Source organism: Gymnoscopelus microlampas (genome assembly GCF_963454915.1).
Source record: "Gymnoscopelus microlampas genome assembly, chromosome: 2".
Lineage (NCBI taxonomy): Eukaryota > Metazoa > Chordata > Actinopteri > Myctophiformes > Myctophidae > Gymnoscopelus > Gymnoscopelus microlampas.
The window spans coordinates 61,196,878-61,215,309 of NC_139939.1; the positions used below are offsets into that span (position 1 = coordinate 61,196,878).

At 40.4% G+C, this 18,432-nt stretch overlaps 2 protein-coding genes across 2 annotated transcripts in view; both read left to right on the plus strand.

Annotated features, from left to right (window-relative positions):
* LOC311035572 (spectrin beta chain, non-erythrocytic 1-like) overlaps positions 1-10,369 on the plus strand; it is a 129,947-nt gene extending 119,578 nt beyond the window's left edge. Inside the window, exons 42-45 of the mRNA XM_084043846.1 lie at positions 286-459; positions 3,882-3,924; positions 5,983-6,901; positions 7,447-10,369. Coding sequence (XP_083899972.1) covers positions 286-459; positions 3,882-3,924; positions 5,983-6,204 — 439 coding nt within the window. The 3' untranslated portion in view covers positions 6,205-6,901; positions 7,447-10,369. The remainder of the gene's footprint in view (positions 1-285; positions 460-3,881; positions 3,925-5,982; positions 6,902-7,446) is intronic.
* A 6,865-nt stretch (positions 10,370-17,234) lies between these two features.
* Positions 17,235-18,432, plus strand: part of LOC311035580 (echinoderm microtubule-associated protein-like 6) — a gene marked incomplete at both ends in the record, with an annotated part of 83,523 nt that continues 82,325 nt past the window's right edge. The window contains one exon of the mRNA XM_084043857.1: positions 17,235-17,431. Coding sequence (XP_083899983.1) covers positions 17,235-17,431 — 197 coding nt within the window. The remainder of the gene's footprint in view (positions 17,432-18,432) is intronic.

Below are 18,432 nucleotides of genomic sequence, written 5' to 3' on the forward strand. Positions count from 1 at the left end.
AAGCAGAGAAAAGGCACGTTTCCAAATCCATTAGAATGGAAGTGAACGTGGCTGTTTTGTTTTTTTTACGATCACGTGATTTGCTGCTTCTCTGAGAGTCAAATGGTGAGGTTAGCGAACAGCGCCATCTAGCGTAAAACCACTGAAAACACCAACACACGTCACAACACGTCCTTTGGAGGTGTGTGTGATTAACCTCTCCTCTCCTCTCCTCTCCTCTCCTCTCCTCTCCTCTCCTCTCCTCTCCTCTCCTCTCCTCTCCTCTCCTCTCCTCTCCTCTCTCAGGTCGTGGCATAACGTATACTGTGTGATAACTCAAGGAGAGCTGGGTTTCTATAAGGACGTGAAGGGGGCGGGGCAGGGGGTCCCGTACCACAACGAGACCCCGGTCGCTCTGAAGGACTCGGCCTGTGACGTGGCTTCAGAATACAAGAAGAAGAAACACGTCTTCAAACTCAGGTAAAGACGCTGTCCTCAGGGACATTCATTCATTAAGCAGTAGAACTAAGACTAGAGGAGAAGAGATCCAGTAGAACTAAGACTAGAGGAGAAGAGATCCAGTAGAACTAAGACTAGTGGAGAAGAGATCCAGTAGAACTAAGACTAGTGGAGAAGAGATCCAGTAGAACTAAGACTAGTGGAGAAGAGATCCAGTAGAACTAAGACTAGTGGAGAAGAGATCCAGTAGAACTAAGACTAGAGGAGAAGAGATCCAGTAGAACTAAGACTAGTGGAGAAGAGATCCAGTAGAACTAAGACTAGTGGAGAAGAGATCCAGTAGAACTAAGACTAGTGGAGAAGAGATCCAGTAGAACTAAGACTAGAGGAGAAGAGATCCAGTAGAACTAAGACTAGTGGAGAAGAGATCCAGTAGAACTAAGACTAGTGGAGAAGAGATCCAGTAGAACTAAGACTAGTGGAGAAGAGATCCAGTAGAACTAAGACTAGCGGAGAAGAGATCCAGTAGAACTAAGACTAGCGGAGAAGAGATCCAGTAGAACTAAGACTAGCGGAGAAGAGATCCAGTAGAACTAAGACTAGCGGAGAAGAGATCCAGTAGAACTAAGACTAGCGGAGAAGAGATCCAGTAGAACTAAGACTAGCGGAGAAGAGATCCAGTAGAACTAAGACTAGCGGAGAAGAGATCCAGTAGAACTAAGACTAGCGGAGAAGAGATCCAGTAGAACTAAGACTAGCGGAGAAGAGATCCAGTAGAACTAAGCCTAGCGGAGAAGAGATCCAGTAGAACTAAGACTAGTGGAGAAGAGATCCAGTAGAACTAAGACTAGTGGAGAAGAGATCCAGTAGAACTAAGACTAGTGGAGAAGAGATCCAGTAGAACTAAGACTAGTGGAGAAGAGATCCAGTAGAACTAAGACTAGTGGAGAAGAGATCCAGTAGAACTAAGACTAGTGGAGAAGAGATCCAGTAGAACTAAGACTAGTGGAGAAGAGATCCAGTAGAACTAAGACTAGTGGAGAAGAGATCCAGTAGAACTAAGACTAGCGGAGAAGAGATCCAGTAGAACTAAGACTAGTGGAGAAGAGATCCAGTAGAACTAAGACTAGAGGAGAAGAGATCCAGTAGAATAGCGGAGAAGAGATCCAGTAGAACTCCGACTAGCGGAGAAGAGATCCAGTAGAACTAAGACTAGTGGAGAAGAGATCCAGTAGAACTAAGACTAGCGGAGAAGAGATCCAGTAGAACTAAGACTAGAGGAGAAGAGATCCAGTAGAACTAAGACTAGTGGAGAAGAGATCCAGTAGAACTAAGACTAGAGGAGAAGAGATCCAGTAGAACTAAGACTAGTGGAGAAGAGATCCAGTAGAACTAAGACTAGTGGAGAAGAGATCCAGTAGAACTAAGACTAGTGGAGAAGAGATCCAGTAGAACTAAGACTAGAGGAGAAGAGATCCAGTAGAACTAAGACTAGTGGAGAAGAGATCCAGTAGAACTAAGACTAGTGGAGAAGAGATCCAGTAGAACTAAGACTAGTGGAGAAGAGATCCAGTAGAACTAAGACTAGTGGAGAAGAGATCCAGTAGAACTAAGACTAGCGGAGAAGAGATCCAGTAGAACTAAGACTAGCGGAGAAGAGATCCAGTAGAACTAAGACTAGCGGAGAAGAGATCCAGTAGAACTAAGACTAGCGGAGAAGAGATCCAGTAGAACTAAGACTAGCGGAGAAGAGATCCAGTAGAACTAAGACTAGCGGAGAAGAGATCCAGTAGAACTAAGACTAGCGGAGAAGAGATCCAGTAGAACTAAGACTAGCGGAGAAGAGATCCAGTAGAACTAAGCCTAGCGGAGAAGAGATCCAGTAGAACTAAGACTAGTGGAGAAGAGATCCAGTAGAACTAAGACTAGCGGAGAAGAGATCCAGTAGAACTAAGACTAGTGGAGAAGAGATCCAGTAGAACTAAGACTAGTGGAGAAGAGATCCAGTAGAACTAAGACTAGTGGAGAAGAGATCCAGTAGAACTAAGACTAGTGGAGAAGAGATCCAGTAGAACTAAGACTAGTGGAGAAGAGATCCAGTAGAACTAAGACTAGCGGAGAAGAGATCCAGTAGAACTAAGACTAGTGGAGAAGAGATCCAGTAGAACTAAGACTAGAGGAGAAGAGATCCAGTAGAATAGCGGAGAAGAGATCCAGTAGAACTCCGACTAGCGGAGAAGAGATCCAGTAGAACTAAGACTAGTGGAGAAGAGATCCAGTAGAACTAAGACTAGAGGAGAAGAGATCCAGTAGAACTAAGACTAGTGGAGAAGAGATCCAGTAGAACTAAGACTAGTGGAGAAGAGATCCAGTAGAACTAAGACTAGCGGAGAAGAGATCCAGTAGAACTAAGACTAGTGGAGAAGAGATCCAGTAGAACTAAGACTAGAGGAGAAGAGATCCAGTAGAATAGCGGAGAAGAGATCCAGTAGAACTCAGACTAGCGGAGAAGAGATCCAGTAGAACTAAGACTAGTGGAGAAGAGATCCAGTAGAACTAAGACTAGTGGAGAAGAGATCCAGTAGAACTAAGACTAATGGAGAAGAGATCCAGTAGAACTCAGACTAGTGCAGAAGAGATCCAGTAGAACTAAGACTAGCGGAGAAGAGATCCAGTAGAACTAAGACTAGTGGAGAAGAGATCCAGTAGAACTAAGACTAGTGGAGAAGAGATCCAGTAGAACTAAGACTAGTGGAGAAGAGATCCAGTAGAACTAAGACTAGCGGAGAAGAGATCCAGTAGAACTAAGACTAGTGGAGAAGAGATCCAGTAGAACTAAGACTAGAGGAGAAGAGATCCAGTAGAACTAAGACTAGAGGAGAAGAGATCCAGTAGAACTACAACGCGTTGCACTGTGACGCGTTGTGAGCTTGTAGATCTGCTATATGCGGCATGCAGCTAAGTGAAAATCAGCCATGTTGATGACATCATGTCCCGCCAAAAATACATTATAGTCGACTAAAATCTTATGATATTTAGTCAACTATAACTAGACAAAAACTAAAACATAGTCTGTATGTAAATAGACATTATAAGAGTTTAAATCCCATAGCCTGTGTGTAAATAGACATTATAAGAGTTTAAATCCCATAGCCTGTGTGTAAATAGACATTATAAGAGTTTAAATCCCATAGCCTGTGTGTAAATAGACATTATAAGAGTTTAAATCCCATAGCCTGTGTGTAAATAGACATTATAAGAGTTTAAATCCCATAGCCTGTGTGTAAATAGACATTATAAGAGTTTAAATCCCATAGCCTGTGTGTAAATAGACATTATAAGAGTTTAAATCCCATAGCCTGTGTGTAAATAGACATTATAAGAGTTTAAGCTGTCAGAATGTGAAGTTAATTAAATTATTTTATTTGTCTTTATTTCTCCAGAGTGGCCGACGGCAACGAATATCTGTTCCAAGCCAAAGATGAGGTAAGACTCTTTATGTTCTCCTATATTCAACCTTTTTTCAACCGTTTTCTGATCAAATACTACAGCTTTAACTCTGCTGTTCCACTGCTACAGCTGCCATGTTAGAAAGAAAGAAAGAAAGAAAGAAAGAAAGAAAGAAAGAGAAAACCTAAACTCCAATAGGGCTCTCCTCGAAACGCATATATATTGTCGCGCATTGTCAAGCTCACAGCACGTCGCAACGTGACGCGTTGTGAGCTTGTATGTCTGCTATTTTTGATACACCACAACACAGCTGAGAGACACAGCTGTGTGTCCTCCTAATCAGCGCTGAGTAGGGTGGTTGATAAACAGAACCAGGATAGAGTACAGAAGTCCTGACGTTGTTCATCCCCTGGTTCATAAAGTCATGTCTCTATGGAGAATAACATTGGGTCATCTTAGAATCGTCTCATATAAGAATTGTGGTCCAAAAATAAACAAACTGTCTCACCGATATTGTCAGGAAGGCTCTGTATCGTTTATGTTATATATATATATATATATATATATATATATATATATATATATATATATATATATATAAATAAGTATATATATATATATATATATATATATATATATATATAGATATTGTCAGGGAGGAGGTTCTGTATCGTTTATGATAGTCAGTCACTCATATTTGATACAGTCTGTTTCTGGCGAAAATTTTACTAATTCGGCGGAAGTAACATTATGGTTTTCTCACCGTCAGTTGATGCTTCATATCCATAAGAGTCAAACCACCGGGATCATTTGTTTATTTTGGAACACAGTTCTTATTTGACGCGATATTAAACACGTCTATGGGGATTCAGAACGGGGGTGGAAAACCGCGAACCAGGTAGGATGTGTAAATTACGTCAGACTTCGGTGCTGTATTCCGAGGTGATAGAATCTGAACCAAGCCGGACCCAATTGTCGATAAAGGGACCCGAACACGCGTGGGTTGTGGATATTATGCAAGCACAGTGACTGTCTGTCTGCAATGGATAAAGTGGTGAAAGTTGGTGAAAGCTGATGACACTGATTGCAGCAGGCAACTAGAGAGGCAAGTAATCAACCTCGCACAAGGCCACATATATCATGACATATATAATTAACGTTAACAAAACAAAATAAAACCTACTTTTGCATATCAAGGTTGAATGAGAATCGATGTAAAGCCCAATATATATATTAATTTGTTTATACTGTGCGACGGTGTCGCGCAGGGCAAGGCTCTGGCGCAGGGTAACCGGTGGACTCGCCCCAAAACACCCTCGCCCTAATTTTTCAGGCAGACCAGCGGTTCTTGTATTTGTTTTACTGAGGATAAGGGTAGAAATAGGTTTAGGATTAGGCATAGGTTTACTGAGGTTAAGATTAGGAATAAGGTTAGGTTTAGACATAGTTTACTGATATGTTTAGGAATATCAGGCGAATACCGCCGGATTTTCCCCGGGGCGACTGTGTTTTGGGGCGAGCGTCGAGCGGGCGTTTTGGTATTCGTCGCGCAGAAGTTCACTCATGCCCACTTTATTCATTTAATTTTTGGCAAGCGACATCTCTGCATGATATAGACTATAGTAGATCATATCATTTAGTTATCTATAAAAACAGGAACAGATTGTATCTGTGATAAAGTGGAAAGAAGCACAGCTCTAACGTAACGAGGTGTAATGATCAGTTGGGTGCATGTATGCAGTGCAAACACACATGTGACGTTAATTATGATATGGGCGGTAAATGTATTCTTTGGCCGGTAAAATATAATCCTGTCGGCCATGGTGGCCCAAAAAATGCCTGACATATAAGGTATTATATAATGTATATATGTGTATATATATGTATTTCAGGACGACATGTCCTCATGGATCCATACATAATGTATATAAATGTATATAAATGTATATAAATGTATATAAATGTATATATATGTATATATAATGTATCTAATGTATATATAATGTATATAAATGTATATATAATGTATCTAATGTATATAAATGTATATAAATGTATATAATGTATATATATATGTATATATATGTATTTCAGGATGACATGTCTTCGTGGATCCAGGCCATCCTGAACGCCGGCTCCTCCGTCGACAAGATGGAGGTTCCCTCCAGTAACCATAGCAACCAGAGCACCCCAGCATCCACCCGCGCCCACACCCTGCCCCCCACCGTCACCATGACGACAGAGTCCTCCAGCCCCGGGAGACGGGAGAAGGACAAGGACAAACGCTTCAGCCTCTTCAGCAAGAAGAAACAGTAACCTAGCAACCAGCCGGATGCTAGGGACCAGGTGGATGAGGAGGTTTTAATGAAGGACCAGGTGGATGCTAGGGGGTTTAAATGAAGGACCAGGTGGATGCTAGGGGGTTTAAATGAAGGGCCAGGTGGACGCTAGGGGGTTTAAATGAAGGACCAGGTGGACGCTAGGGGGTTTAAATGAAGGACCAGGTGGACGCTAGGGGGTTTAAATGAAGGTGCAGGTGGATGCTAGGAGGTTTAAATGGAGAACCATGTGGATGCTAGGATGATTTAATGAAGGACCAGGTGGATGCTAGGAGGTTTAAATGTAGGGGCAGGTGGACGCTAGGGGGTTTAAATGAAGGACCAGGTGGACGCTAGGGGGTTTAAATGAAGGACCAGGTGGACGCTAGGGGGTTTAAATGAAGGTGCAGGTGGATGCTAGGAGGTTTAAATGGAGAACCATGTGGATGCTAGGATGATTTAATGAAGGACCAGGTGGATGCTAGGGGGTTTAAATGTAGGGGCAGGTGGATGCTAGGATGATTTAATGAAGGACCAGGTGGATGCTAGGGGGTTTAAATGTAGGGGCAGGTGGATGCTAGGGGGTTTAAATGAAGACCCAGGGTGGTTGCTAGGTGAATGCTAGGTGTCTCTTTGGTTTCCATTATGACCATGATAATGAATGTGCTCTAAACGTGTGATAATGAGGTTTAAACGTGTGATAATGAGGTTTAAACGTGTGATAATGAGGTTTAAACGTGTGATAATGAGGTTTAAACGTGTGATAATGAGGTTTAAACGTGTGATAATGAGGTCTAAACGTGTGATAATGAGGTCTAAACGTGTGATAATGAGGTTTAAACGTGTGATAATGAGGTTTAAACGTGTGATAATGAGGTTTAAACGTGTGATAATGAGGTTTAAACGTGTGATAATGAGGTTTAAACGTGTGACAATGAGGTTTAAACGTGTGACAATGAGGTTTAAACGTGTGATAATGAGGTTTAAACGTGTGATAATGAGGATTAAACGTGTGATAATGAGGTTTAAACGTGTGATAATGAGGTTTAAACGTGTGACAATGAGGTTTAAACGTGTGATAATGAGGTTTAAACGTGTGATAATGAGGTTTAAACGTGTGATAATGAGGTTTAAACGTGTGATAATGAGGTTTAAACGTGTGACAATGAGGTTTAAACGTGTGACAATGAGGTTTAAACGTGTGATAATGAGGTTTAAACGTGTGATAATGAGGTTTAAGCGTTTTAAACCAAACTTAACGTTGTTTTAGCCGCTCGCCTGTCGTTCACGTAGAAATGACATCACAGCTTCCGAGTCGGGGACAGCCAATGACCGCAAAGAGGCCCGCCCCGCCGGAAAAACAAGAAATTGAAGATGAGGGGAAAAAAATTTAATAAAAATACTTTCCACCAAAGTTAGACGTTAAACTGTTAACGTTCACTTTAAACTTCCCGTTCGATCACCATCAGTTCTCCTAGCGTTTGGTTGGTTGGTTGGTGAAGCCCCTCCTGGTCCTTCAATTGAAACCTCATCGTCGAGCGATGAATACGTGAATAAATTAATTCATGAATATGCGAATATATGAATAAATTAACACGTGAATATGTGAAGCTGAGGAGGAGTTGAGGCGCGTTCGTCTCGTTGCGCATGAAGATGATGTCACTGATGATGTCATGGCGTTTCATCTCTTTTTCTATTGATTTTTTTATTTTGTTTTGTTTTTTATGAAACATTTATGTCAAAACTGGATTGAAGTTCTTTATCTTTATTATTATTTGGTCTAAGTTTCTCAACGACCAAACCTGAATCCTTGAAAATCGGACCAAGAGCCATTTTGTTTGTTGCTTTATTGGCGTCGCGCACAGGAGCCGCTCCCTGATTGGTCCAAAAACAAAAAAAAAACTGGAACGGTTGACGTGAACAACCAATCCTCATCGAGGGGAGTGGCCTGTGTGGGCCTATCCTGTTCCTGCATGCGTTAATTCAGGTGCGCATCACTGCGTTATGAAGGACCACCTTTAATTATTATTATTATTATGATTTATGCCTTCATCCTTCCTTTTTTAACCTTTCAAATACATACATTAAGGATTATAAAATCAATATGTATTATATAAACACTTCAAAGCATCGATGTTAAATGGTAAAAACTAAAATATATTAAAAAAAACAGCATTTACTGCAACAAATCCAACTGTTCTTAAGACCATGAGGTTGCTTGCTTGTCTCCTCGCCCTCCCTGTCGCTGTATCTAATGTATCTACTGTCTATGATACAATATATACACTGTATCTACTGTATCTATTGTACCAGATTCACTGTATAGGCTACTATATTGTATCTGTTATATGATAGATACACTGTATACTATATTGTATCTGTTATATGATAGATACACTGTATACTGTCACTGTGTTGATTGTACCATAGATACACTGTATCTAGACTTGGATCTATCTATCATGAATGTATTTGATCCAGTGTGACATGTGTTTATACGTATCTATGAATGTCCCTGTAGACTCTGGACATCCACCTCCAAAGCCTCTACTTCTCCGTACACATAGAGAAGAAACATCATATAAAGTCCTGACCCTGTTGCCACAGATGTTAACTAGACGTTAGGAACATGTGTTCACGGTATTAATCTGTATATTTCAATTAATGTGTGTTTTCATCCTGTCTCTGTTGGAAGTTCCCTGGGCCTGTAGTCCTCAATGGGTGGTAGTGGCGGGGGGGGGCGCATCAGGTCAAAGCCGGTATTACACTCCATGTAAACTGGATGTGAACAAGGAGATAAAACGGCGTTCAGGCACAGGCGAGATTAAAACACACATCTATTGAAAAATACGGACTAATGCGGTTCTCAAAGGTTTCCTAATGTCGAGTTAACCACCGTGGCTACAGGGTCAGCACTTTATATGTTTTTTTTGTACATGTACGGAGAAGTACGGACTTTGTGCGCGGATGTCCAGTGACTATAGGGAGATGGAGACCAAGACTTATCATAGATATGTAAGCACATGTCCGACTGGATAAAATACGATCTGTGAAAGTCTTGATCCAAGGCTACAACGTATCCACTCTCACTGTAACCTATTGTACGATAGATACAGTAAGATATCTACTGTATCCGTCACATAGAGACGATGGATACGATAAGATATCTAACTAACATCGAGCAAAAACCTAGGAAATGTTGTGTTTGGTCGATGTATTTCTCTGTTGTAACAATGATGCTTCTTGGCAATAACTATTATACCGTTGGAAAGTGTTTATTTCACCAAAACATGTTCCTTACAAACAGGACTCCATTTCTGCTGTTTAGCAACAACAGAATGAGCTTTTTGACAGGATGTGCCTTATTGCCTGTGTCCTCAGCCTATCAGAACGCTTGTTTCATTCCAAAATCACTTTCTGCCCAAAGTCAACTTCTTGAGTTCAGCAGAATTTTTTTTTTTTAATGTAACAAGCATTCTGATAGGCTGAGGACATCGGCAATAAGGAATCATCAGCGTTAGGAGAGTAGAGTTAGGCAGATAAACATGACTCACGGTGCGTTTTAACAGCGGGCAACTCTGGGCGATGCCGGGCGATATCGCCCAAAAAGATAAAGAAAATCCATCTTTCATCGGCCCCCCGCCCACTTCGCCCGATCGCCGGCTCTCATAGACTTTCATTATATTTTGGGCGATGTTGCCCGGCATCGCCCGAGAGTTGCCCGCTGTTAAAACGCAGGGTCAGAGTAACTGGGTTGGCTAAGTCAACTAGATGTGACTTATGTCATTATGCTATGAGGCTCACATGTTCCTTATGAATGAGGCTCCATTTAAAAGAGAAACAAACAGACTTTACAACAGTATGAAAGCTATCGCCAAGAAGCACATCGTTACCGGGGAGACGTAACCGGCCAAACGTTTTGTCCCATGTTTTGGTCACTGTATCTATTGTACTGAGAACACAATCACTACGTACGTTAATATCCTATAGAAATGACATGAATTAAAAGTCTTCATTATGTGTCTGGGTTCTGACGGCTTCAATGTATAGAGAGCCAAGACCAGACCCACTGCAACCTGTAGTCTCTCTCTCTCTCGCTCTCTCTCTCTCTCTCTCTCTCTCTCTCTGCCTCTGTTAAATATGTGCGATGTCATTAAATGCTTTTAAACTTTAATACTTTGTGTCGTGTGTCTTAACTCTGTGTGTGGTTTAAATCTGTGCTTCTCAAAATAGGGTCCGGCCCTGGACCCCCCCCTGGACCCCCCTTAAGGATCCCTGCGGGTAAAAAATAAATAGCTAATCCACCAGCTCACAACGTGTGAGCTGGTGGATCTGCAATGTTCCAAAAACCTTGAAAAAAAGTAACGACACAAATGTTGAAATGTTTCCAGGTCAGGGTCTCTGTGGATAAACAATATTTTGGGGTTTCTTGACATGAAAAAGTTAGAGAACCACCGTATGGAAAGTTCTAATAGACCAATTATTTGTTTACAAACATAGAGACTGGACGGCAGTGGACGCACAGGTGACTGTTTCATCTAATCAATTCCCAACTGATCCCCAAACCTGTTGTTTTGGGGTTTCGCTGGTTTCACTTCATTCAACCTCCTCTTGTGTGTAGGCTAGTGGGGGGCGCCATGGCGAGACATATATACATCATCGCGCAGCGGTATTGCGCACCGAGAACAGCTGACATACAAGCTCACAACCGCGTCGCGGATGAGACCGCTGTGAGCTTGGAGGTCTGCTATTCTCGGCCGTTCTCTGCGCGCGACGCCTTCTCGGGACGGAGCATAAATTAGGCTTGACGGGCTGCAGCTGCTCGAGCAAGAGCAGGTTCTGGTGCCGTGATCACAGAGCGCTCCCTCTGTTCTTATGACAGCCTCTGGAGGAGGGGTTTGGGGGAAAACTGCTTTGAGTTATTATTGTTTACACACAACAGAAACCAAGGATTATATATTTCAAGAGGCAGAGATCACAGTAAACATCCTATAATTCTTTCTCCATACTGGGAGAAAAACAGCATCTGAAAGTTTGATAGGATGCATTTTTACACGTGAGGCTGTGACCACTTTAACATTACATCTTATGAGCGGTGGGGTTCTTTTGCTGCAGACCTGTGCACGCGCATACTGGTTCTTATCAGTGTGACGTCGTCTGTTAAGGCATATATAGCTTCACTCTTAACCAGTGGTGGAAAAAGTACTCAAATTCTTTATTGTAGGAGTACTTTTTTTAAAATACAATATTTGCCTCTGAGATGTAGTGGAGTAGAAGTAAAAGTACAGAAAATTGGAAATACTCCAGTAAAGTAAAAAATACCTAAAAAATGTACTTAAAGGGGAAATCCACCCATTTTCAATATTTAACTATGTCATTAATATAGCATAAAGGAGTTGTGTGGAAATAAGAAAAAAGTTCCCCCCTTTCTGTGTTGCCTTGAACTGGAGGATTGATTGTGGGTTTAACATTGCAAATTACAACATGATGAGTCATCACGTTGTAATTTGCAATGTTAAACTCACAATCAATCCTCCAGTTCAAGGCAAAAAGAAAAGGGGGGAACTTTTTTCTTATTTCCACACAACTCCTTTATGCTATATTAATGACATAGTTAAATATTGAAAATGGGTGGATTTCCCCTTTAAGTACAGTACTTGAGTAAGTGTACTTAGACCACTGCTCTTAACTTTCATGTCCTTGAATCCGGCAAGTTGCTGACATTTTTCCTACTGAGCAACTAGAGCCTGTTCCTGCTTGTTTTGGTGGAACAAGCAGGAAAGGAACAGCTCCTTCTTACCTCCAGGCTATGGTCGAGGCTTACACTCCTGCCCGACCACTTCGGTCTGCCTCCTCGGGGCGACTGGTTGCCTCGTCGCTCAGTGGTCCTTCTGGCCGATCTACACGGTCACAGCTTTTCTCTGTTCTGGCCCCACAGTGGTGGAATGAACTCCACACTGATGTCAGGACAGCAGAGACACTGATGTCAGGACAGCAGAGATACTGATGTCAGGACAGCAGAGTCACTGATGTCAGGACAGCAGAGACACTGATGTCAGGACAGCAGAGATACTGATGTCAGGACAGCAGAGACACTGATGTCAGGACAGCAGAGTCACTGATGTCAGGACAGCAGAGTCACGGATGTCAGGACAGCAGAGTCACTGATGTCAGGACAGCAGAGACACTGATGTCAGGACAGCAGAGTCACTGATGTCAGGACAGCAGAGTCACTGATGTCAGGACAGCAGAGACAACCCACCTCTTCAGGAAACACTACCCTAACGCTTCCTCTTAGCCTTGCCTACTTGTTGTTAACTAGTTGTACGAGCTCTTGTTTTATTATTTTATTGTTTTATTGGATCTTGTTCAGTCGATACACTTATTTGTTTTAGCTCTTGCTCATTTGATTTTCCTATTTGTCTCATCTGTTTAAGACAGTATGTAGCTGGTATATGTCACTTTTACCTTAGCGCTAGGTATACTCTTAGTTGCTTGTTTTTCCAGAAAATGCACTTCAGACTTGGTGATTAGTAGTTTCGTTCCCTACCTATGTTGAATGCACTTACTGTAAGTCGATTTGGATAAAAGCGTCTGCTAAATGACTGTAATGTAATGTAATGTAATGTAATGTAACCTCGCCTCAACCATGTTCTCATCCATAACTGATCTGTGTGATCTGGTGACCAGATCTCACACAGACCGGATTCCGGTCTAGGCCACGCCTTGATTTAGAATCGATCAGTTTTAGTCCCGCTGTTCACGCTACGGGTTAGAATAAAAGTTGTGTGGGCTCTGGACCAGCTCAGACAACCAATAGAAAGACTGGAACCCCAGTGTAGAAGTTTGACCCTCATGCAGTACCACGTATCGACCAGTAGGCGTCACTACCAGACCACACAATAGAAGAAGAGCAGGGAGACCAGATACAACCAAACCCTGGAAGTTATGAATGGAAGCCGTTCAATTTTTGTCATCTCCCGAATCTTTGTGTGATATCATACAATGTAGAGGGGGTCCCTGCTTCATCTCTCTCTCAGCTAGGGGGTCCTTGGCCTGAAAACGTTGAAAACCCCTGAAGTACAGCATTATTTATTCTATTGTCTATTGTTTTAGTTTTAAATAGAGGTAAATACAGCATTATTTATTCTATTGTCTGGTTGAAATGAAAAGGATTACAAACAACAGAGAGGGAAGCCCAACACTGTATAATCCAACCTCAAACTGCTATTTTACTACTTCTTGTTCAGGAAAATGAACACACATTTGGTTTAAAATCTACCCAGCAACAGGTTCTGAGTAGAACCCCCCCAGACAGCAGTGAAAAGGTTAATTGGTTGGAAAGCTGTTCCATAGTCAGTCACTCACCTCTCTATAGAACAACTAATATTTACCTGTGTTATTAATACACCGTGTGTGTGTGTGTGTGTGTGTGTGTGTGTGTGTGTGTGTGTGTGTGTGTGTGTGTGTGTGTGTGTGTGTGTGTGTGTGTGTGTGTGTGTGTGTGTGTGTGTGTGTGTGTGTGTGTGTGTGTGTGTGTGTGTGTGTGTGTGTGTGTGTGTGTGTGTGCGTGCGTGCGTGCGTGCGTGCGTGCGTGTTATTGCACACATTGAGCTACTGAATGATTCTCCCCCATATTCGGCAAAAATCTATGTTTTTATTTGTTTGATTATTGTAACAATATAATATAGTGCTTTAACATTTTTAACAAAAATAACCTTTTTGTTTTGACCAAAACAATCATTTTTGTTTGTATTTATCTCATTAATATGATGTTTTATCTCATTATGTATGTATTTATCTCATTAGTATGATGTTTTATCTCATTATGTATGTATTTATCTCATTAGTATGATGTTTTATCTCATTATGTATGTATTTATCTCATTAATATGATGTTTTATCTCATTATGTATGTATTTATCTCATTAGTATGATGTTTTATCAGTTCTATGAGTAGAAAAAAGAAGTAGTAAAAATTAAAACATGCTTAAATTAACACCATCAGTCCAATAGATCTACATGATTTAATCTAATACATGATGATTTTTAAATAATGTATTAAACATTTATAAAAGTAACGTATATTAGCCTAATGTAATCCATTTATAAAAGTAACGTTTATTAGCCTAATTTAATCCATTTATAAAAGTAACGTCTATTACCCTAATGTAATCCATTTATAAAGTAGATCAGTGCTTTTAACTCCTTCACGGTTTTAACGCCACATGATCAGCACCGCGGACAGCGCCCCCCCCCCCCCCCCTCCCCGCCGCCGCCGGGACTTGTAGTTCATTGCGGGCCTGCCGTCCTCCTGCTTCGCGGCTAATAAAACTACAACTCCCGCGATCCTTCACGGATGTTTACTGTTCAAAGAGAGGATTCCTGAAGCAGCTTTACGCTGTTTATCAGCTCCGTTCCGTAGACAACTACAGGACATCCGGTTCTGGAGCTATCAGATATAAGGTTTCCGGTTGCCTTCAAAGTAAGATCATTGCATTTAATGTTTCTTTGAAAGACATATATATATATATATATATATATATATATATATATATATATATATATATATATACATACATACATACATACATACATACATACATACATATACATATAGTTTTAAATACATTTATGATGTATATATTTGAAATGGCTTATAGTCTTCTAGAGCAGTGGTTCTCTAATCTTTTCATGTGAAGGACCCCCACATTGATATAGATTTGTCTGCGGACCCCCATCTGAAAATACTTTGAGCCAGGGACCCCCAGAGGAGAGGATTTGTGTTGCAAATGTAAAAAAAAAATCAAAGATTTTTCCCCAAAAAAATAGCAGATCTACAAGCTCACATGAAGTGACTTGTAGATCTCCTATTTTTTGTATAGCCAGCTTATAAAGGGATAAAGTCGTTATTAACTACTTTTGCTTGGGACCCCCCCCCCCCCTGCAATCAACCCTTATTCTGAAGAGCTCGTCCACCGGAAGTGTCATATGAGTTAATGTTATGGTTGTTCACAGAACAGTGTTAAACCTGACACAGAGCAGAGGATTATTAACGCTGTTTTTATACTCATATTTATATTACTGTTGCCTTTTCTTAGGACACAGACTGTGTGTTTGTTCATCCTGTGAAGCCACGCTGTTTAGAGGAAAATAAACATATATATAATATATATTTATATATATATGAAAGCTACTGGAGGAGAAATAAATCTGAGCTTCTTTAATCCTCTGCTCGTTTCAAACGGAAAGGAGAAACACGTTGACCAAACGGAGATATTTCATCATGAGCTTCATATTCATTTTTATAAACCTTTAAATTCCACCGACCATAAAAAATACATGTTTTTATTCATGTTCTGACACCTTATTATTATTTTATTTAGTCATAAAACCGGATCCCTGGAGCAGCTGCTGCTACAGCAGGTAAGATTAAATATACATTATTATATGTTTATATGTATGTGTGTGTGTGTGTGTGTGTGTGTGTGTGTGTGTGTGTGTGTGTGTGTGTGTATATATATATATATATATATATATATATATATATATGTATATATATATATATATATATATATATATATGTATATATATATATATATATATATATATATATATATATATATATATATATATATATATATATATATATATATATATATATATATATATATATATATATACACACACATATATATATATATACATTATTGTATTACATTATTATTATCAGGAGGGTATGAACATTAAATCATTATAGAATATACACTATTATAATCTAGTGTAGCTCTGATTGAGCTACACTAGATTATTAATTAATACACTAGATTATTGATTCTATATCATCTGGTTCGTCTCATTCTAAATGTCTCTCTTCACCTAGAGGAGACAATATGGACCTTATGTGATATGAATAGACTCTAACACAATATAATATAATATGAATAGTATCTAATAGCTACTTGTTAGGCTGATATTCATTCATGTACTCAAGTACTGTCTGTAGCATACAGTAACTGTACATGAGTACAGTTACTTGAGTATAATGAGTACAGTTACTTGAGTACAGTTGTGTGTAGGGCTGTGTCACGATTACACATGGTAGGGTAAGTAATATATTTTGGTTAAAAGGTTTTTTTGTTCAGTAACAGTGTTAAATAGCTCTATATTGTGATAGTAATCATTACTATAGAGTGTTTGTTCAGTAACAGTGTTAAATAGCTCTATATTGTGATAGTAATCATTACTATAGAGTGTTTGTTCAGTAACAGTGTTAAATAGCTCTATATTGTGATTGTAATCATTACTATAGAGTGTTTGTTCAGTAACAGTGTTAAATAGATCTATATTGTGATAGTAATCATTACTATAGAGTGTTTGTTCAGTAACAGTGTTAAATAGCTCTATATTGTGATTGTAATCATTACTATAGAGTGTTTGTTCAGTAACAGTGTTAAATAGCTCTATATTGTGATTGTAATCATTACTATAGAGTGTTTGTTCAGTAACAGTGTTAAATAGATCTATATTGTGATAGTAATCATTACTATAGAGTGTTTGTTCAGTAACAGTGTTAAATAGATCTATATTGTGATAGTAATCATTACTATAGAGTGTTTGTTCAGTAACAGTGTTAAATAGCTCTGTTGTGATTGTAATCATTACAATAGAGTGTTTGTTCAGTAACAGTGTTGAATAGATCTATATTGTGATAGTAATCATTACTATAGAGTGTTTGTTCAGTAACAGTGTTAAATAGCTCTGTTGTGATTGTAATCATTACTATAGAGCAGTGGTTCTCAACCTGTGTTTCAAAAAATAGCAGATCCACAAGCTTACAACACATCACTTCCTGACGTAAGCTTGTAGATCTGCTATTTCTTTTTTGTATTAATATTTAAAAATGCATGAACATTTATCAGTTGCTGCTTCTCTGTCCGTTCCACAGGGTGAATGCCAGCTGAGCGGCTGTGGGAGTGTCTCGTGTTGGGGGCGTGTCTGGGCTGAAGTGGGCGTGTCCGGGCGGTGATGTCGGACAAGACGGCCCCGCGGTGCCAGCTGCGTCTGGAGTGGATCCACGGGTACCGCGGTCACCAGTGTCGGAACAACCTCTACTACACCGCCGGGAAGGAGGTGGTCTACTTTGTGGCCGGAGTGGGCGTGGTCTACAGCACCCGAGAACACACCCAGAAGTTCTACCTGGGCCACAACGATGACATCATCAGGTCAGTTGTTGTGTCAGTAGCCTATAACTGTGACATCATCAGGTCAGTAGCCTATAACTGTGACATCATCAGGTCAGTAGCGTATAACTGTGACATCATCAGGTCAGTAGCCTATAACTGTGACATCATCAGGTCAGTCGTTGTGTCAGTAGCATATAACTGTGACATCATCAGGTCAGCAGCCTATAACTGTGACATCATCAGGTCAGTCGTTGTGTCAGTAGCCTACAGTATAACTGTGACATCATCAGGTCTGTAGCGTATAACTGTGACATCATCAGGTCAGTAGCGTATAACTGTGACATCATCAGGTCAGTAGCGTATAACAGTGACATCATCAGGTCAGTAGCGTATAACAGTGACATCATCAGGTCAGTAGCGTATAACTGTGACATCATCAGGTCAGCAGCCTATAACTGTGACATCATCAGGTCAGCAGCCTATAACTGTGACATCATCAGGTCAGTAGCCTATAACTGTGACATCATCAGGTCAGCAGCCTATAACTGTGACATCATCTGGTCAGCAGCCTATAACTGTGACATCATCAGGTCAGTAGCGTATAGCTGTGACATCATCAGGTCACTAGCGTATAACTGTGACATCATCAGGTCAGTAGCCTATAACTGTGACATCATCAGGTCAGTAGCGTATAGCTGTGACATCATCAGGTCAGTAGCGCATAACTGTGACATCATCAGGTCAGTAGCCTATAACTGTGACATCATCAGGTCAGCAGCCTATAACTGTGACATCATCAGGTCAGTAGCCTATAACTGTGACATCATCAGGTCAGTAGCGTATAACTGTGACATCATCAGGTCAGTAGCCTATAACTGTGACATCATCAGGTCAGCAGCCTATAACTGTGACATCATCAGGTCAGTAGCCTATAACTGTGACATCATCAGGTCAGTAGCCTATAACTGTGACATCATCAGGTCAGTAGCGTATAGCTGTGACATCATCAGGTCAGTAGCCTATAACTGTGACATCATCAG